The following is a 20,536-nucleotide window of genomic DNA, read 5'->3' as shown; positions in this document are numbered from 1 at the left end:
CAAAAATCAGGATGTGGACCTCGAAGAAGGCGCAGCAGGTTTCATCTTCGTCCGGTCAAGACCTTTTAATTATAGACGGTCCCTGGCAGTTTCGAATATCCCTGGGATCCCCAGAGAACAACTCCGTGCTCCTTCCAACCGCCAGCCCTGCCCGCATTGAGCGAGTGTACGGCCTGCGTCGATTACCTACCTATATTCCACTCGCGAAAGCCAAAAACCCATCATTGGAGCAGCAACCAAGCGGTGTGAAAATCAAACCGGTGCTGGAGCGTAGAACCATCCCCAAACCTTGGGGTTTCCTGCTGGTGGCATTCCGGAGGCCAAGTTGTCCCTCCATCTCTCGACCGGAAGGCCCCCATCATCGTTGGCCCATGCGACATATCACGGCGGCTATACTCCCAAGGGTACGTAGTTTAAAGGTTCCACAACCTTAGACCCTACTGATGGGGTCCTTTAGGCGTCGACACTTCGTTGCGTCACAATGTACAGTTGATATCAGAGCTCGTTCTGTATGGCGCTGTTCAAATCCTCATGATGAAACTAAGCTGAAAGTCTGAGTCGCAAGGACGGCGACTAATACGACAGAGCTCGACGTCACCAAGACGCCTTGCTACTGGTCGTTGTTGCGCTAGCGGCTGGGAAGCGGCTCAGGGTTGTCTAGTTTTTTCGATGTCGTGTCGCACAAAACGGGCAATCGTCGGGCGAATAGGGACCAAACACCCCGAATGTCTCGAGGTTCAACGTCGAGGAAAGTCGAGGGGTTGTTTGTGCGCCGTGCGTGACTTGGGGGAGGGGCAGTCATTGCCAAACCAAGTTGACGATACGATAGAGGGGGGTGACGGCCGTCCATGTCTCCACTGGATCGACCAGCTCCACTGGCATGGAGAACTTGGACCACAAGATGCATCCACATTGCGAGGTCGACTTCACAACTTCACCAACTTAACCCACATCACAAAGGCTGCTCATGGGCCTCTCGCTGGTCAGTGCCCTCGCGGGGAGTGGAGCCTCAAGGGGACGACGGCATTGAGCGTTTTGCGCGCCAAAAAGAGGTTGCTTACCGACTTCTTGTTAGCTACTGGCCCTGGAGCTCTCCCAAGACGGACTGCTTCGCGTGTCGCCTCGCATGAGTAGTTAATGCCGGCAAAGGAACTCTCGCCTTTGAAAGCTGCTTGGTCATATCTTTGCGCATGAGAGAGAACCATCTAGGCCAAGGTCATGGCGGAACGGCAAGCCGAGGTTGACGAGGATAGCGTGACGAAAAGAAATGGCTGGATCCCTGAAGCGCATTGGACGACAAGCCAGGGACGGACTACCTACAGACCGACACCATCCATGGGCAACTTTGACGACTGGGAAGACGATCGAAGTCATCCAGGCTTTCTCCGGCACGCCTGCATGGGATAAAAGCCGCACTCGTAGTTGCTAGCGGCATGGCATTAACATGCCAGGCAAACGGATGGTCGATTGCGCTAAGACGCAGCAAGGGCAGCGGCGGCGGCACGGGTACGGCGAATGTCGCAATATGCCGGCTGGACGAGATCAAACGGATGGGGGCGCACATTCGAGCATCAGTCAGAATTGGCCGCCTCCCGGAGCCCGTCACGCCGTACATCTGGAATGCAAGCCGAGTCGAGAACCGGTTCTGCAGGCTCTGCAGCGAGGTGCAACACTAGGAGACTCCACTTTCAGGAGAAGGTGGACGTTGGAGAATGATGTTGCAGCTCCAAGATGTTCATCTTGCTTCAAACTGGGCATGGTCGAAGGAGGCTGTGCAAAGTGTGGGGTCGAATAGGAATGTCACTCTTGGTCCAGTGCGTCCGCAAGTGACCAGGCCAAGCCTGTCGTCCCGCGCAGGTGTTTCCAGCACGACCAGCAGTCATGGCGGACACAGATGCCAATCTGTTTCTGCTGTCAGGATCCCACCCTGTCGACTCTCTTCCCTCTTCTTTCTCGACCAACTTCCAGAAATCTAGGCTGACGGCTGACGGAGTCCATGTCTCTCGCAGTGCCCTCTTCGGCGTTGCCAGCTTCAGCTTAACCATCGTCTATCTAGCGGCTCCCCAGAGACTAACAGCGCCGGCGTCTGTGCGGATGCGAGTTTCTCGACTGGCTGCAACGAGGGGCAACTAGATCATACATCATGGGCTGATTTCCCATGGCCGACATTTTCCCCCTCGCCTGCGATCCGGTAGTAAGCCTTTTTTCGCCTGCTCACACCCTGCAGTGGCTGGGTTCATGGATTTTAAGAAGCTTTCCGTGGTCCTGGTCTCTTGCATCTCATCCCACTACACTTGCAGGCGCTTGGTTAGTCAGGTCGACCGCAAGTGTGAGCACATTGGGCACAATGATGAGCCGTATCGAAGGACGGGCAGCAGTGGAGTTGCTCAACGTCTGGGTGCTTGGCTCCGGAGTGTGTATCGAGCGACAAGCCGTTGGCTCTTGATGATGATGATATTGCTGACGGGGCATGAGCCCCGAACGATAGCTCACAGAATGGGTAGAACGCCTCAGGAGAGCAGCTGCCTGGAGGATGAGTGCGTAAGTGCGTGCGTCTCGTCTTGCGTTGTCTAACTTGAAGTGCTACGGAACGCGACAACGTCCACGACGCCAGGCCGCGACAGCAGGACCCCGCGGCGCCAACGACAGTATCAGTATCGAAACCGAAGAGCTGTGGCATGGTGTTTTCTCAAAAGGCATCCCCTCGAAGACGGTCTGACGGGCGACATGCAAACGAGGGGCAAGCACGTATGGCTTGGCTGGGTTAGACTAATTCCATGTCTCGCGGCAAGAGAAAAGACGGTCATGGATGACAGAAGTATCGCGGGGATGTACATATGAGCTTTTCGTCTGTTTGATGCTTGTTTGGGAGGGGAAGCTAACCCTGCTACCACACTTATGCTCAGGTCGAAACATTGATGGGCGTTGGCCCTTGGGCCCTTTTCCCTTCCACAACCCCCCTTGCGCAGAAGAGCCGAATTTGGGATGTGGGCGGTCCCCTCTTTAGGACCCCCCCCCTCCCCTTGACACCACACTAGATGTCCATGGATGGGTTTTCATGGGTCCCTCTTCCCGGGCAGATCTCCCAGATGTCTTGGCCCTTGCCTCGTGTGCCAGCTGCAACAGCGACAGCAGCAGCGGCGGCAATGATCCAGGAAGCAAGCGGGCCTGTAAGAAGGACGCATGTACCTCTCAGGGTGAGGCAAGGTACCGAACGTGAGTACCTACATGCCCCCTCTTCACCGCAGGCAAGTCAGCTTTCCATATGGTCATTCTCACTCTCGTTCTGTCGCATGTATCAAAACAAGGCTGGTCTTGCTTGGCCTGTCAGGTCTGCTTCTGGATTCTGGTTTCCTTTTCGCCGCCGCCGCTGGAGTCGTTGCAGCGGACCCTGTGTCCATCACATATATAAGATGAGGAACAGGGACTCGGACGGAGGGGGGAAAACCGAAGACCGCGGAAAAAGGAACGAGAGAAAGACAAAGAAAAGCGCGATTATTCGATTCCAATATTGACCTGCGCCTGTCCCTGTTGAAGCTCTTTTTTTTTCTTCCCCATTCCCCTTGCCTACTGCTACCTTATCGTCAGGGATCTGGTACTTGGTCTGACTGATTGAGAAGGGAAAAAGGATTTCTTACCGGCTTTTGTCCCGCATTGTGCCTTTTTCCATTTATCTACTTTGAAAATATTATTACTTCTCTTCTCCAATTCCTCGACTTTTTCCTCAACGCATTTTCGACTCCATCACAGGAATTCACTTCGAGATACTGGGTACGGACAACCAATCAAAATAGGTATGTTTCCGTCATTCAACGCGTCCTTTCCCTCTCTATTTCTCACTTTCTTGCTGTCTCTCAAGTATACGAATACGGTTCGTTTTTTATTGTTTTCGTCGTACTTTTTTTTTTCTCTCGTCTACGGTATCCTTTGACCGTTCCTGTCGCCTCAGGCCAAGACCAACCACCTCAACCCTGCCGTTTACCATTGTACCTGGCCATAGTCATTAGCGAGGGAAGGTACCTTGCATGCCGTCATTGGTCTCGTTGCCCGACGGTCAATTGAACCCCCCCCTCCTCCCCTCCACTTGCCCCGACTCGTTGGACCCCTCCACGTTCCCGCCACGAGCTGTTGTCCATCTCGCATCGTGCCCGCACGGCGTCTTCCAGTCCCAATCCGAGCAAGACAGCCGGCGGCGGCGACAAGCACGGAAGACAACGGACATGCGACAACTGCTTGGCTGGGACCAGCGACGGCGAGCCGCAAATGGGACTTGCCTGCACACACCTTAGGTTGCAAGCAAAAAAATGAAGCACCTCAGGAAGCAAGAGCAAGAGGCAACAGTGCTGCCGCCCCTCACCTTCCCCTTCCCCCGTCCACCACCACCCCCCGTTCCGCTCCTACCTTGCCTCTTCCATTTGCTGTGTGTGTATCCGAAAGGTACTCCGTAGTTCGTACCTTACCTGACCTTTCCATCCAAGTCAAGGTAGGTAGGTACGAAGTACTGTGTATGCTCAACCCACCCCGCCTGCCTACCTTCCTTACCTTGCCTTACGGCAGCCGTTCCTGTCCAGTCACCTCGCCTTCCACTCCCACTCCCACACTCATACACACCAAACCTTACCTGCCTTGCCTTGGGGCCCTTTTTTGCACTGCCTCAACGCCCTTTCCCTTCCATCCATTCAGAAATTTCCCGCTAACCAGCATTTCCTTTCTCTCCCCTCAAGGTGGCCTTTCGACCTCTTCTCCTTCTCACCCCCTCCTTCCTTTTTTCGATCCATCAAAGCCCAGTCTCAATCCTGACGTCTGTCATCACAACCACTCCTACAACCACCAACACCAACACCGCCCACCTAATTCCAACCACCAGGTCCGTATCTCGCTTCTCTCAATCCCTCGCTCTCTTGTTTCAAGAAAAAAAAAAAGACATTGCAGCAAATCAACACACCTCAGCCTCTTCCAACGGTCGACGTCGCCTGTTTTTTTTTTGTTTTTTTTTCTCTCGTGGCGACTCCTGCAAACTTCTTTGTTTGACACAGCCCACAACCCCATTTTCCCTCCATCTCGCACTGCCATCCTCCGGCCTGGAAATTGTACGTTTGCTTTGTCGCCCATGTCGGGCCACTTTGCGCGCTATCGTCAAGTGACAAAGGCCGTCACTGGACACTGCCTCGTCTCTTTGCTGCATAGGTGGATGCAAATCGTCCAGAGTTGGCTCGCATGCTCAACCGAGAAAGTGCCAAAAAGAGCGCTTTCGTCCCCTGACTTTCTTCCCTCATCATCAAGAACCCCGCTTGGCGCCACTCAGAAACCAACTTGCATTTATGCATTGCAGCCTCCCTTGGACCTTTCCTTGAAACAGAACCTAACGCGCAAGTCAAACAGATAATTCAGCAATCTCTTTGCAAGACACCAGACATATTACCCTACCGCCATCATGTCTAAGCTCTTCATTGGGTGAGTCCCTCCTCTGCGTCGGCGTATTCTCCATGTCGACGTTGCCAAACAAGCTTTTGCTGACAAGACTTTCAACAGCGGCCTTGCATGGCACACTGAGGAAGGCACCCTCAGACAGAAGTTTGAGGAGTTTGGTGCCGTCGAGGAAGCTGTAAGTACTGATCGTCCGGTCCGAAGAAACTTTCTTGAGAATGGCGTCGCCATAGACCATGGAGAGACACTTTGTCCCAACATTCCAGTAAAAACCAAAAGAGAGAGAAAGTGTGTGTATGTGTGTGAGAGAGAGATCTGACCGCTATTTTTCCCTGCTTGAAGGTCGTTGTAAAGGACCGCGACACTGGCCGCAGCCGTGGATTCGGCTTCGTCCGCTACACTCAGGATGGTGACGCTCAGAAGGCCATTGCTGCCATGAACAACGTCGAGTACGCTGCCTTTGCGAAATTGCTTTCCATTGCTTGCTTGTCCCGGCGCAATGATCGTGGAAACCCTTAGCCGACTAACACATCAACTTGCTAGGTTTGATGGACGCACTATTCGCGTTGACAAGGCTTCCGACAACGGTCCCCGCGGTGGCGGTGGTGGTGGCTACCGCGGCGGCTTCGGCGGCGGTGGTGGACGTGGCGGCTACGGCGCCCCCCCTGTGCCTTATGGAGGCGCTCCCGGCGGATACGGCGTCCCCAACATGGGCTACCAGCAGCAGCAGCCCGCCTACGGCCGCGGCTACCCCCCTCAGCAGCCCTACGGCGGTGCCCCTCCCCAGGGTGAGTGGACGATGCTGTCTCTGTCATCGGTCCAGCTTGCTAACACCTCATAGATGGCTACGCACCCCAGGCTCCCTACGGATACGCCGACCCGTCTCAGCAGCCCCAGGGCGGCCGAGGCTATTAGTGCTCGCTAGATTTCGGAGATTCGTTGCCCGCTAGTTGTCGGTTTTCGCAACTCGGGAACATGCGGCCAAGACATGTTGCCGACGCTCAACTGCTCCGAGTCTGACAGACGTTCGTGTGCGCGCCCGTTGGTTCGATCGAGCTTTGGTAATATTCTTCGCTGCAACACAATACCCGGTTCTTCTGTTGCACTGGATCTCTGGAAAATAAAACCCCAACCCGGTCAAAAAGGGTTGGTAACGGCCTAGTCTTCTCAAATGGAATGGTTTTCTGCTTCTGTCTTTGATCTTTATCTTTGTTGCCCCAAAATGGTTGCTACCAAGTGTTTTGGTTTCTTCCGCATGCGGTGATGGTTCCTATTCCGGTGATCCTTGAGGAGTGCGGGGGTGGGCGATAGGTATTGGTTGGTGTCTGGAGATGATGCAAAGTGTTCTCGGAATCGTCGTGGAAGCCAACGGATTTGTGGTCTAACGCTACTTGTCTGCCTGATTTGTCTCTCTCTCTCTCTCTATGTGTTGAATGTTTTGAAACAGAATGTTGTTTATTGACATGTCTCCAAGGCGTTGTTGCACCACGGGCAAAGGGGGGAAGTGAAAAAAGGGGCGGATGTGGGCAGGGGGTCTTGGTTACAAAAAAGAAAAAGAAGAGGGCGAAAGAATGTGCAGAAAATTCTTCAGTCTGTCTTCTCAGTCTCCTCCTGTTCCTTGACACTGGTTCCCTGCTTGAAGGTACCGCCGACAGCTGACAACGGTGGTTTCGTAGCATCGTGCGATGTTTCCTCGGCGGTGATGATGGCCCGTACTCGGTTGGAGAGGTCGGTGATGTGGACGTCGCCGCTCTCCGGGCTCAGTCCGTCAAGAGCTTCCTCGAGGCCAAGAAGATAGTCGATGTTAAGCCCACTCGGGCCGCGGCTCTTGCGGATGTGGGCAGCGAGGGCCTGAGGGTCCTGCGGGCCGACAAACTGGTCATTGTCCGGGGTGCCAATGTACACAAGTGTGCGGATCGGCTCGGAACTGTCAGCTGGGTAGAAAGGGGCGTAGTGGATCGTGTAGCCGTTGATCTCGCGGATGTCAAGGTAGTCCTTGACCTCAGCGACCTTGTCTGCCTTGATACGGTAGGCGACACCCCAGACGCGTTCAGGTGCCGAGTCGTGGTGGTCGGTTAGCTGCTCCCAGAACGAACGCTCAATGAGCGTGACGACACGACCGGGAGCCTCGGGTGTGCCTCTGTGGTCTTGACTGGTAAAGGGGTCAGAACATCTCGAGGTGAGAGCAGATGGTAGTAGTCATCAAGCCTTTGGGGGTTAGATGGTTACCTTGCCTGAGTGAGGTGTTAGTGAGACTAGTGGAGAAGAGGCAAAGGCAGGACACGAAGTGGAAATAAGCATTGGTGGCAGCGGGCACTAGGGACGCAGGGTGACCTTGTGTCCCGCGGGGCTGGATGAGACGGCACGCCCGGGGGAGGGAAGGGAGAGACGAACCTGCCAGAAGCGACGAACGTATCCTGTCACCCAACCAGGGATTCTTCTATCTGTGGGGGTGGACGACACAGATCAGCCGGCGGCTCGGATGGCGGCAAGGGGCAGAAGGAGGAGGAGAGAAGGAGAGAAGGGGGGGTGTGGTGTGGTGTGGACGAGGTGAGGCTAACCGAAGTGCGGCGGAGGCTTCCATATCAGACTCCTGGAGGACGGGGTTTGTAACGTTAGCACCGACGTGTGTGAGGCTTGTGTACGGCAGGGATGCATGCGCCATGCGGGAGGGCGGGAGGAGCTGGAGAACAAGAGCAGCCCAGCCCAGGAGGGAGAGAGAGCGGCAGGGATCGAGGGTGATCTCGAAGGGTCGAAAACGTACCCATAACCATACAGCCAGAACTCGCCGCTGTCGTTGGTGGAGAGGTCGGTGTCGGTCATGCCGGCTGTCGTAGGTTTCTAGTCTGTCTGAGACGATGTGCCACGCGAGGGAGGTGAAGAGACGGGATACGATAAATGACAGCCCGGCTGTAGTCGTCCAACGTGGATTCGAGACGAATACCTAGAGAAGTGTGTTGCGACTGGTGTTCACGATGATGCCAAAGCCTGGAGGAATTCCGAGCAAATCAGTCCCACTCCGGTGTAACTCGCTTCGGGCCCTGCACACAAAACATAACAGAGAGGCGGCAGAGCAGAGGCAGCTCAGCGATCCAGCTTGGATCGATCTCTCAGGGCACTTGCCCAGCTGCGAGAGGACCGCAAGTTGTGAGAGCCGCCGGAGGCACCCCAAAGCGGCAAACCGCAAGGGCCGAGGCGGGATTTGTGTGAGGGGGCCGCATGAAGCCGCGCGTACACATCTTGGAGACGGGTAGAGGGACAGACTGACAGACAGACGGAACAGGACGGAACAACAAACAAGACAGACAAAACTTGAGGGGCAATGAAGATAGGTGGAAGAGGGAGAAGAGGAGCAGGAGGAGCAAGAGAAGCGAGAGGAAGAAGAGGAAGAGGAAGTGTTCTAGAAGGAGAGGGGACTGGAGGGTCTAAAACGGGCCAGGCGGGAAAGTCAAAGTGGCGGGCCAATGTAGGGTAAAGTGAATCGGGCGTGGTCTTGAAGAGAAGGAGATCACGGTAGTGACGGTACATACAAGTTTGGATGGATGGGAAGGCGGGGAATGGAGAGAGATGGACGTGTACGGTGTTCCAAGTGCTCGAGAAAGAACGGGCAGGTCGAGTTGATGGCCGCGAATCTGCAAAAAAGCTGGAAAGCATACGCAATCCCGCTTGCCGGCGTCCCGTGCTGGAGGCTCGGCGTTCTGGGGAGGGGCGTTGGTGCCGGGGCTATGGTGGGGCAGACAGGGCAGACTTGGAGGGGGAAGGGGGGGATGTTAGGGTGGTACGGGCTGACTGTGGACGGTCACGCTTACACGATGATTCGAGGATGAAGAGAGGGCCTCAAAGTAGAAGACGAGAGGGCTTGCTTATATGCAAGGCACAACCAAGTCGAGAAAGACACTGATGAGCGAGGTGATTACTGGGTGAGGATGACCATGGGCAAGAAGGGACAGCTGCCAACTGGCCAGATCATCTCAGGTGTTGGCGAGTGAACGTGCCATGGTGAAATAAGCTTAAATAGGGATACACCTCAACGACCAGCTCATCTCAGATGGATGTCATGCCGCCCGGCCCGGTGGTGTCGAGGACTTTCCCGTCACCTCAAGTGTGTGTGTGTGGCGTGTGGGAGCCCGGAGTTGTAAGAAAGAAGTGCCATTACTGTTAGTTGTGACTTACGTGTATACGTACCCCTCTAACGCATTGTCCAACGTTCATTCCTGAATCCTGTCAAAACTTACTCCATACGGCAAGTATCCGTACGGAGTATCCCGTACCTTACTCCGTACCTCAGGCGTGATCTCGAGGCAGCACTTGTCTGATGGTCGGGCTTACTTGAGCCGTAGGGATGGTCAGCGTGGTCGGTCAGCGATTGCAATGATTGGAGAGAAAAAGAAAGAAAAAAAGACGGAGGCTCCAGGCTGGAATTCAAAGTGCGCAGGACCCCTTTCTGTGGCTCCCGTCGCCATCTGTATCTGGATCGTATCACGTACCCGGTCCCGAGACGAAGAAAAGACCCCTTGGGGCCATTTAGTGGATACAGGGAACAATGGTGCACCACCACACGCATGTCATCACCCACATACCTAAGCACAGAGGTAAGCTAAGTCAAACTAGCAACAACGGTATTGAAGATACGAATTATCCGTACGCTAAGCGCGTATGTCGCCGAGCTGTCCCGCGCTAGAGCCTCGTGGGTGATTCTTTCTGACGGGATTGGCGCGGACTTGCCCGTATCTGTTCGTGTAAAACGTTCACTACCTGTTCCAGGTGTCTGTGATTGCAATGGGTATTCTTCCCGTTCTGTCTGCCTTTTTTCAATCAATAGCTCACATCCCCCCCCTAGGCCCCGGCATGGCGTTGGCTTAAATCCACCCGACAGCGGACCCAGGAAGAGCGGCGAGCGTGGCGGGGTCACGAAACCGAGCTGGGCACTGACCTGACTGACAATGACTGACTGATGAGTCCATGGCACTAACGACTGATCGATGTATGGCAGAATGCTGGGAGAAGTCGAGAGATGACGAAAGAAGACTGAACAATACGTACCAACAGAAATATGGAACCTGAATCGGAAAGAGACACCTACGGATAGTCAGTGGAGGTTACGGAGTACCTTAATGTATCCGCTCCTTCCCCGGTGCCTGGTACGGATACAGAAAAGTTAGGAGGAAGGAGCAAAAAAACAGGCATCAGAATCCAAAAGTGAGCAAAGAATCAATTGGAGCTTGTTCTGTTTTTAGCCCATATCCCCAGAAAGCAATTTCGCATACATCCACTCAAGAGGCTGACTTTGCAAACCATCGCCTGTTCATCCCGTCTCCCGCACTCCCGCTGGCCTCTGGGTGTCTTTTTTTATCCATTCGCAATCTCTCGAGCGCACCGCGTCGCCGCGAAGCCGTAAACCGCCACAACGCTTGCGCACTGCACCCAATTCTTCCCAATCTGTTTCGTGACGTGACCCAGGCGCCGACTCATACACACACCGAGGCTTCGGCTTCTTCCAATACCTCATCAATAATACACGTACTTTCCCTGCACATCACCGCTCGTGCCATCCCGCGCACCCCCAAGAAAGAAGCTGCCCTGTCCGGTCTTCCGTTTGCCGAGAGCTCCCACCTCTTAGCTATCTGTTCAGTCTTGTTTGACAAGGCCAGATAACCATCCCCCCCCCCTCGTCATCTCCACGACCTGTCGGTTATTGCCTGTCTATCTTCCTTCCTCTCCACCCTGACTGAAGAACAGAGGAAGAAAGAAAGCCTTGCCTTACATACCACCACCACCATAAATCAACCTACGACCGCAACTACTACCTCAGACATCATCAACCACCCATACTCAGCCCAAGCCTCACTGCACATTCGGCGTGCGGCTGAAACCATTATCTGCATTCTTTTCACTGAGCTCAAGGCCCGATTGGCACTTTGTTCTCCTCCGCCGCAGCCTAACCCACCGGCCACCCAGCCCTACCTCTTGACTAGCGTGCCGACTGCCGCCTGACGTTGAGTCGCGGTTCCGCTCCCCTGCTTCGCTTTCAGGTTCCATTCTCTCTTGGCTTTTACATACAGCTACTGCGGCTCCCCTCTGTTCTCTGCCCACAGTAATCCCCCCCCACCTCACCAGCTTCATATACCCCAGGAGCCTCAATCCAGTGTCGCCTCCAAAGACCCTTCCCTTTCTTCTCTTGAACTTTTGCTTGCTCCGAATCGCACCAACTTTCGCAATGGCGTACAACAGACCCTACAACCCCGACGAACTTCCGAGGTACGTTGCACAACACATCACTCACCTAGCCTATTGTCCATAGCCTACATACCTAATCTCCTTCTTTACCCCGCCATGCTAACCCCCTCCTAGGTTCGCGGAACCCGACCAGGTAGGTTTGCGCCCTCGGCCTCCGGTCACCTGACGACATTTCAACTCCATTCATCCCATCGGCATCCGTCACCCCTGGATCGCGCATCTTGTAGATAAACTGACATTCCCATTATAGAAGGGCGGCGCTCCGGCACATTCCCAGCAGCAACCTCAGCAGTCCTCTCAGCCTCGCTACGAAAATAAGCTTCCCCCCGTCCCTCGCGACGACTACCACCGTCCCAACGACCACCGGCGACCCAGCCCCAACATGTACGGCGTCAGCTCTCCTCCTCCGACGGGCAACCCCCGCCCGAACGCTCAGCCCCGGCCACCCCCTAACTCTCGGCCGCCTCCCTCTCCCGCTCCTGATATGAGCGCAGACGGCGCAGACCCGACACTGCTGCCCCTATTCCGAGCTGTCGATAAGGATGGTGAGTGATGCTGTCGACACCCTTTCACGATAACCGCCAATTAACGATTGTGTACAGGCACTGGTCAGCTTTCCGAGCGTGAGCTGTCAACCGCCCTCGTCAATGGTGATTGGACTGCTTTCGACCCCCAGACAGTTCGCATGATGATCCGCATGTTCGATTCCGATCGCAGTGGAACTATTGGGTTCGCCGAATTCTGCGGCCTCTGGTCCTTCCTTGCGTCGTGGCGCACTCTGTTTGACCGATTCGACGCCGACCGGTCTGGAAACATTTCCCTCGGCGAATTCACTAATGCCCTGGTCGCTTTCCGCTACCGTCTCAGCCCTGGTTTCGTCGAGCTGCTCTTCCGTACGTACGACAAGCGTGGAGAAGGTGTCATGTCCTTCGACCTCTTCGTTCAGGCTTGCATTTCCTTGAAGCGCATGACGGACGTATTCAAGAAGTACGATGACGACAGAGACGGCTACATTACCCTCAGCTTTGAGGACTTTTTGACGGAGATTCTCAAGCAGCTCAAGTAGGTCTGCCAGAAGGGAGTGTAGGTGTGGATTGCGAGACCCGAGGAGTTTGAGCCCGGAGTGGCTGGTTCGAATCCAATTCTGGCCCACATCACGAGGCTAGCTTTTCCACGCGGTCAGCAGGCGAGGTCGGACTGGAAGGGAGATGTGTCTCCATGGTTTTTAAGAAGAGAAAAGAAGAAGACTCGTTGTTCAGGTGGGAACATTAGATACCCCGGGTGAATGGGTGCAGGTAATGGAGAGGTCTATGGTCTGGATTTGGCACTCTACTCACAAGGGGTGGACTCAGGATTGAATGCATGATACGGGAAGCATCTGAGGTGGAAATCATGGCAGTACCTCAAACAAAATATCGGGCATTGCATTGAAACTTTCTTGATAAGCATCATAGTGACTACCATTTCGCCCCAGCAGACTCTCTATTATGGTCACTGACTTCCCTTTTGTGATCAGCTTCCCGTTTGGATAGGTAGTTAGACCACGATATCGGCTTTGATCTTTGCCGAAAACATTTTAGGGTTCGCCAATGTCTAGAGCCAGCTATACTTGGATCATTATCTCAGATTTGGTTGTCTCCCGTCTAGATTCGCTCTCTTTTTTAATTAGTGTTGGCTTTGGACGCCGAGACAATGGGAACTTGGATATCAATCTGCACGGCAGAGTGTTTCCAGGGCCCGTCTGCTTTTGAATTATCCGAGACTAGACTCGTCAAGACTCTATGGTTGGTAAAGGAACTTTTTTTTATTTACCAATGAACTTCAATCCTTTCAAAAAAGATATTGGCAAAGACGTGAGGTTCTTTCATACATGACATGACGTGAACGGCGTTAGAGGCTTAACTCTCCATCATCATATCACATCTTGCTTCCTGGCCCCTTTTGCTCTCTCATCCCTTGGACAAAGACCAAAGGGGTCTGTCTTAGGAAGGAGGAAGATTCGATGCTGGACCAGCATTTGAATGCCCCTTGTTGTGAGACGAAGTGGACCAATGAACGAGCTAATTCCTTCTCAGGCATGGTCAGGGACGGAATCGATCCCGTGGACCCCATTTCACGATTATATAAATTGCTTCCAAGCTCGTTGCATTGCACTGCCTTTTTGAGAAGACCAAAACACCAGGTCTGGAAAGGGGGAACCGCCACGCCACAGCGGCACTAGGCAAGGTCGTTGGGCGGCTTTCATCAAGACTAGGATAGACGTTCACGAATACGAAGACGACTGGGCGTGAAGCGAGCGGTCGATAAAAGGTAAAAATGAGAACGTATGCTCTTGGGTGCGTGGTCACCATAAAACCCGGCCGTAAGGCTACGACGGGAGCTTGTGGTAATATAGAGGGAAAGGAGGCCGAGTCGAACGTTGAATTCTTGGATCCCGTGGGCCTTCCTGACGAGCGTTCTAGTTTTAAAAAGACGTTGCTGTAAATAACGATGTGGATAATGATAATAAGTACGGCGTTATGGTGAAGTGGACTCATTTACTCAGAGTTCTCAGAGTAGTTTGTATGAGGAATACGCATGAATACGGCTAGCATATGGCCTGTATGTAGTATCTTGGTAGTTATCAGCTACCGAAACAAGGTCTTTATATTCGTTGTTACTCTTGATAAAAGGGTTAGGTAAAGGTGGCATCATGAAGTTGGATTTCAAACAGTAGGGTTTGTGTGGTGAACACGTGTATGAGTAATTAGTACGTGGACTTTATGAATCTTGGAAATTATCAGCCACTAGACATCAGTCTTTGTGTTTATCAACGTTTCTTTTAATGAGGGTGACTGGTGACAATGGACCTGACTAGTTGGAGTTCACATGGTAGAATCTGTGTGATGAACATGTAGCATCCACGATTGGCATCTGGACCCCAGAAGCACAAGTCCTCAAGTTCATTTTCATCAGCCACTGAACACCACAGATATTTGCCTTCGTGTTTAGCAACATCTTCCTTCATAAGAGCGTCTAGTCATGATGGAACTATCCGGTTAGACTTCACACAGTTGAGTTATCCTCGTCCGTGTTCCCACCTATCCAGACCTCCCTACCTTTAACAGTCAAAGAAGACCAGCACCACAGAACCTTACGTCGTCGGCTATAGCTATTACCTGGAGGGCGAGTCTTTGACCATTAGTCGTGGACATTCAAGTCCTATCGCTAGTGCAGGACCCTACGTATACACGAAGAAGCGAGGTGGATTTATATAACGCAACTACGTTCGTCAACCAGTTCTATTCTAGAGACAGCCGGCTCAGTGGGCATGCCAGACACTCCCAAGATACATCTGGTTACTAAATGTTTGGCGGCTCCTATTAAGGGTATACCCCTTTCCGTAATGTCATTACAGCAAGTCTGCGTCTACTTGCTTTGGAGGATATATCGTTCCGCACAAGTAGTTTCAATGGCGGGCAAGCTTTACCTCTATTACACGGCAGGCTTTCGAGAACTATGACCTTTCTACACTCGAGCCTCGTTCTAATATAAAGCTACTCGTTCAGACTACAATAAAGTTTTATAAACTTTTATCCATGAGTGTCGTAGTATTGTCCCTTGACACAGGGATCAAGTGTACTACCATACTGCCACCGTTGTAACGAGAAGTATCATTTGATATAGCCACACGTATTACTAGTATCGATTCTGTGTCTCTCAAGTAGCTATCACCCTCCGATTCCTTATACCCAAAGGAGACATCTCGCCGTCCTGGGCGAGCATTCCCTTTAAATCGCGTAACCAGCCAACCCCCTATATCCTAACCCCCCTTTGATTATCCATCTCCTCTCACTCATATCTGATTAATAAGTTCCTGATTATATACGTTATGCCATCTCCTTTCCTTCCAAAGAAGGGGGTATATCTCCTTTTTCGTGTCCCGCTTTGCTTCCCCGTACTACAAATGAAAAAATCTCCGTAGTTCCAACACGCACACACAAGGAAGACCAATCCCGGGTCAAACCCGGCAGACATAAAACTTCAACTCCGCACCGGTCTCCGCGCCGGGTATATCCCGTTCTCTTTTTTTTTTCAGCGAGGCCCATATTTAGCCGTGGTATCAACCGGCGGTAGGCCCCGTCCCCTCGCCCGCCCCTTTAACCCCTTTCCGTTCCCAAGTAGACTCTTGGAAAACGGCGACGAAGACGACGGTGGAGAAGAAGAAGAAGAAGAGGGGGGAAGCACTCTCGCACCAGGCTCAACATTCCAAACGCCTTCCCTCGTCATGGCGACTTCCTCGCCGACGCCGAGCACCAAAACCTCTGTACTCTTGCTCCCCTTGGCCTTCTCCCTCTTATCCTGGTCACTAGCCCTCTCGCGATCCAACTTATCGCCGCGCTTCCTCCCTCCGCCAGAAGAATGATGAGTAACCTGCTTCTGGGTATACTTCTTCGTTCTCAACATCTTCGTCACCAACCCCCTAACATCTTTATCGCCATCGTGCGTGCTCACCCACGCCCTAGCCCCGAGCGCCGCCGCAGTCTCCTGGCCCGCCGGCATGCCTGCCGAGATGTTCCCACCGAGCCACCATGGGTTCGACACGGTGTCGAAGCAGTGTAGCAGCGCCGTCAGAGGCAACGCAGCCTCGGCCTTGAGGTGCGTCTTGGCGTACTTTTCCAGGCAGCTGTAGGATATCCCATGCGGCGAAAAGATGACCGAGACGGCTCGGTCGCGGACGTCTGGGCTGATGGACGCGGCGGACCGGACGGACCGCAGGGACCGGCTGCTGGGTGGTGTCTCGGGCGGTGTCGGCAAGCTGAGGTAGGCGGAGGAGGACGAGTTCTTTGTCTTTTGATGGTGAGATCCCCCCAGCCCCAACGTGAGCTGGGGCGTCGAGGCGCTGGCCGCGGTCCGCAGCGAGACTGGCGTCCTCGGGGGCGTCATGAGGTGAGGGAACCGCGGCCACGTCGGCGGCGGCCGGTACGTGATGCCCACGGCGGCGTGCAGGCCTTTAAAGTCCCTCCGTTGTGGAATGAAGGCGACCGTCACCTCGCCCGGCTCACCACCTGGGAAGAACGGAGGCACCTTGACCCTGATGACGGTTTGCTTCCCCGAGGCCTGCGGATCCTCCCACCGCGGGATCGTAAAGACTTTATCCTTGTCGAAGTACTTCCAGCTTCGAATCACCTTGGCCGCTGCCGGCTCCGCCAATATCAGCGTCCGCGTGCCGCTGGCGGGGAGCTGGCGAAGCGTTGCCTCATTGCAATGGTCGCTCTTGTGCTGGCTGATGATGACGAGGTCGGGCTCGGGGAGATGCTGTAAGGAACACACGCATGGGCACTCCTTGTGTGTTGCGGTTGAGAGGATCGAATGAAATATGGTGGAAGGCCCCGTGATCCATGGATCCATCAAAATTCTAAACGGCCTTGGAGCAATGCCGGGAAGTGACTCGGGCACAATGGGCTCAAAGGTGAGGTGGAATGAAGCATCCGCGTTGAGCTGCTTTACAGACAACGCCATAGCTCGCAAGGGTATAACAACAAACAGACGAGAACGAACGACACGGCAACTAGGCCAGTTTGAAGATGAAAAGTATTGCTGTTGAGCAATGGTCTGCCAGAGGGAACCGGACACAAAAGGAAGAAAACAAGTAGAGAGGTCAATTAGATATGCTCCATGACGGCGGGCACGTCTGGGGGGCGCGTCGGGACGCAACTCTGGGGATGCGTAGCCGTGAATGATCGGACGTGGAGAAGGCCTTTAGGGAAACGCGAGGCGATTTCAGGAAACTTTCCCTTGGCCAGATTAGAAACATGGTCCCTGTAACGCCAATTCGCCAGTCCGCGAACGCAAGCTGGCTGCTCGAGAGAGAGGGTCAGAGCATTGTGGTCGGATCTCAACCAGATCAATAGGCTAAGGGCAAGTTAACGCGAGGCGCTCAGACTTCCGGGGGCCCGGCCGATGAGGATATGACGACCGCTATGTGTGAACGGCTGGCTACGGGCTGCTTGGAGAGGTCGCCAAGTTCGGTCAAGGTCGGAGGCTGAAACTCTAGAGGCTGTGCCATTCTTTTGGTCTAGAAACTTGTAGGTGCGTCCCTTGCAGATTCCGTAGGCACAATTTCTTCTTTCCGGTCCAGTCAGGCGAAGCGTCTTTGGAAAATCCCCCATCATCCCGTTTACACACCAGATGTCGCTGGTCAAAAAGCCAGCATCACTCGCCGAAGCAGTCAACGCAGTCGACGCAGTCGAAGCAGTCGAGTTTCTATAGACCTTCTTGGTAGCAAAGGCCCATCTCCAAGGTCTGTGCGCTAAGTCTCAAGGGGCTGATCAACGAGCACTTGTGACAAGTTTGTTTGGGATCTAGAAGATGGTGGGGTTTGATTGGACGAGGTCGAATTCGGACGATGCAGGGCAAAGGAGATTCAAGTCGAATCGAGTTGCCAGATGTTAAGATGGCAGCGGTCCGCCGACTTGGGTGCAAAGACAATGGAGATGCTTACATTGAAGCCTAGACGTGCGTTGTGCACCTCATGCAGGATTGACAGCCGGCTGTTGCGGCTGGTGCAGTCCCGGCTACCCCTTAGGAGGCAAGGGATGACTGTCCCATTGTCGTCCCGACCGCATTCACAAGTGTTTCTGGCGGTGAGTTAGAAAATTTCCACACTGACTTCAGGATGTAGTGAAGACGTCAGTAGGTTGCCATTCTGCCCTAGAAGTGGGTGTAGAAGCCATGGGTTGTTTCTGGTTCTGGTAGAGGGGGATCCGGAAGCAGGAATTCGACCGTTTTCAAGAGGCCGAGTCAGGGACGGTTCACAAAGCGTGGTAAGCGGTGGGCCTATGGTTCATCTGTCATCCACATGATGGAGTCTAGAGGTCATGCTACAGCTGGGGACAGCGGACCTTATTCGGATTTTGACATTGTCGGGGATATCCTGTCCCTTGAGAACGAGACGCCGTGAGTCGAATAGGAGGCCGGAGGTGTGGATAGACCGGTTCGAATTGTGTCTCGTGTGCACCGGGACGCTGACGAGGCACAGTAATCCAACCGAAAGCTTCCTGGGTTCCTCCGTCTGGCAGTTGAATGTCGTCATCCCTGAAGCTTGGCTTGAAGGTCGGTGAAAATGTTGCTGTTGCGAGGTCACGACAGCACGTAGTCGGTGTCTCCGACTAGGCGTACTCTCGATTGACCGCCGTGTCTCGGAAGACAGGGAGCGAGGCGGCAGATCAGGAGGCTGATGGACGGTTGGGCGAAGATTCCGTACTAGTGTAAGAAAGAAAACGGAGAAAAAAATTTAAGAGAGAAAGTCCCAGCATGCATGTGAAAGGCACCAAAGGAGTGCTTCTCGAACTTGTCTCGGGTTCTCTCAATCTTCACTAGGTAGATTGCTACCAGTCACCCGCTAGAGAACTGTGAGTCTGTAGCACGACAGGAGACAGGCTTGAGTGGCTGTTGCTGCAGCCCTCGGGCCATTTCCGCCGACATCAAGAAATCTCGGACCCGTGCGAGCTCGCCGTATCCTAAGACTAGCGTAGGTTCGTAATAACCCGAAATAAATGTGTAATTTGGGCGAACAAGTCTTTGACGGGAATATTCCCCAAGCAAGTTACCTTACTCGTAAGCAGGTACTTGTGCGAGTGTACGCGGCGCCGCAGCTGGCACGATTCTGTCAGTTCTGTCTGCAGTCTTAGTGAAGGCTCTAGATGTTGGCGCTCGAAATTCGTGAACGGCCACAGTCCCTCGAGCAGTAGCAGCTCGACAAGACAAGGGGGGGGGTTAAGCTCCAGGTGGTATTCTGTAGGGTTTTCTGATTCTGGTAAAGCCGCGTGGGATTATCTTGGAGGGAGCTTTATCGTCAAAGCTGTCAGCCATCGCTTGTGGTTGGTTGGCGGTCTCTTATCAGCCGGTTGAGCTTGTGTCCAAGACCTTATCCCCCGCACCCTCCGTGCCTCCCCTTTCCTCTCTCCGGTACCAGCTAGGAGGTGCTGGACAGGACGGGCGGTGACTGTCACCGAAATGCGACAGGCCGCTGGGTGCGGCATCAGCTCGTAATTAGGCCCGTTCATGAATGACTTTTGCGGCGGCAGAGGGGGCAGAAAGGCGGGGTTAATTCACCGCTTTCTTCATTTCTTCCCAGCAGCGCCAAGCTCGATCTCGTTGCTCTCGGTGACAGTACCTGGTTGGTCCTCTTTTGGGCCATTTCGGTATTCATGAAACCATTCGAACTGCGGCTAACAAGTGCCTCCTAGACCTGCCTGACCAGGTAGCTCCTGCTAGGGTAGGTACTTGAGCGATGCAGCCGCCAGCGGCATAGGGGGAGGCGTTCGTGTAACGTTCCGTGGGCCATCACGAGATGGTGCCCCCGATTTGGTCCGATTTGAGGGTCTCGACTTACAGTATACTTGAAGAGCAAAGTGCTACTTGCATGGCACCCGTGCCTAAGCATCAATCAATGAAATGACTCTGTAACCGAGTCCACGGATGAGTCGAGATTCATGTCTGTGAAGCTCAGGGGCCAATCATTTCTTCTTCCCTGAAGAAAAGTTATTGAAAACAAAGGCCAGAAGAGAGCACGACCCAGTTCAAGCAGGGTGATGTCACTTTAGTGCTTCTAGGGAGCATGGCTGAATCAATACCCGCTTTAGCTGCGAGTGCTGTCTGCGGTTCCGAAGTGCCAGCCGCCCAGTCGGTCAGGGTCCAGGGGGGGTGTAAGTGGCAAGAAAAGAGTGTGTGGCAGGGGAAAATATGGTCGCGAATTGGGAGTTCTGAGGGCAAGGTGCAATGGGCCGTGAGCTTGTCAGTCGTTGCTACGAAGTAGAGAGAGAGAGGGCTGACTAGCCATGTGCCATGGTTTTCCATACGGATAATTACTGCTTGACTGCCTGCCATT

General features: G+C 53.7%; 4 protein-coding genes across 4 annotated transcripts; 2 read left to right on the top strand and 2 right to left on the bottom strand.

The window, feature by feature from the left end:
• Positions 1–5,434: 5,434 nt before the first annotated feature.
• On the top strand, positions 5,435–6,499 carry BDP55DRAFT_739060 (uncharacterized protein; the record flags this gene model as incomplete). Its single annotated transcript, XM_060580394.1, has 5 exons — positions 5,435–5,454; positions 5,533–5,605; positions 5,770–5,876; positions 5,971–6,215; positions 6,269–6,499. The coding sequence occupies 5 exons, from the start codon at positions 5,435–5,437 to the stop codon at positions 6,340–6,342; spliced, it is 519 nt and encodes a 172-aa protein (XP_060432038.1). The 3' UTR covers positions 6,343–6,499.
• Positions 6,500–7,014: 515 nt separating this feature from the next.
• Positions 7,015–8,250, bottom strand: BDP55DRAFT_547908 (ChaC-like protein; the record flags this gene model as incomplete). Its single annotated transcript, XM_060568791.1, has 2 exons — positions 7,015–7,579; positions 8,192–8,250. The coding sequence occupies 2 exons, from the start codon at positions 8,248–8,250 to the stop codon at positions 7,015–7,017; spliced, it is 624 nt and encodes a 207-aa protein (XP_060432037.1).
• Positions 8,251–11,644: 3,394 nt separating this feature from the next.
• BDP55DRAFT_548380 (uncharacterized protein) lies at positions 11,645–12,730 on the top strand (the record flags this gene model as incomplete). Its single annotated transcript, XM_060568832.1, has 4 exons — positions 11,645–11,685; positions 11,779–11,821; positions 11,915–12,209; positions 12,267–12,730. The coding sequence occupies 4 exons, from the start codon at positions 11,645–11,647 to the stop codon at positions 12,728–12,730; spliced, it is 843 nt and encodes a 280-aa protein (XP_060432036.1).
• Positions 12,731–15,738: 3,008 nt separating this feature from the next.
• On the bottom strand, positions 15,739–17,166 carry BDP55DRAFT_629937 (uncharacterized protein; the record flags this gene model as incomplete). Its single annotated transcript, XM_060572088.1, has 1 exon — positions 15,739–17,166. The coding sequence occupies one exon, from the start codon at positions 17,164–17,166 to the stop codon at positions 15,739–15,741; it is 1,428 nt and encodes a 475-aa protein (XP_060432035.1).
• Between the last annotated feature and the right edge of the window lie 3,370 nt (positions 17,167–20,536).

Source organism: Colletotrichum godetiae (genome assembly GCF_030913485.1).
Source record: "Colletotrichum godetiae strain CBS 193.32 chromosome Unknown BDP55scaffold_12, whole genome shotgun sequence".
Lineage (NCBI taxonomy): Eukaryota > Fungi > Ascomycota > Sordariomycetes > Glomerellales > Glomerellaceae > Colletotrichum > Colletotrichum godetiae.
The sequence above is the reverse complement of the archived record's forward strand: the minus strand, read 5'-3'. Positions and strand labels throughout refer to the sequence as shown.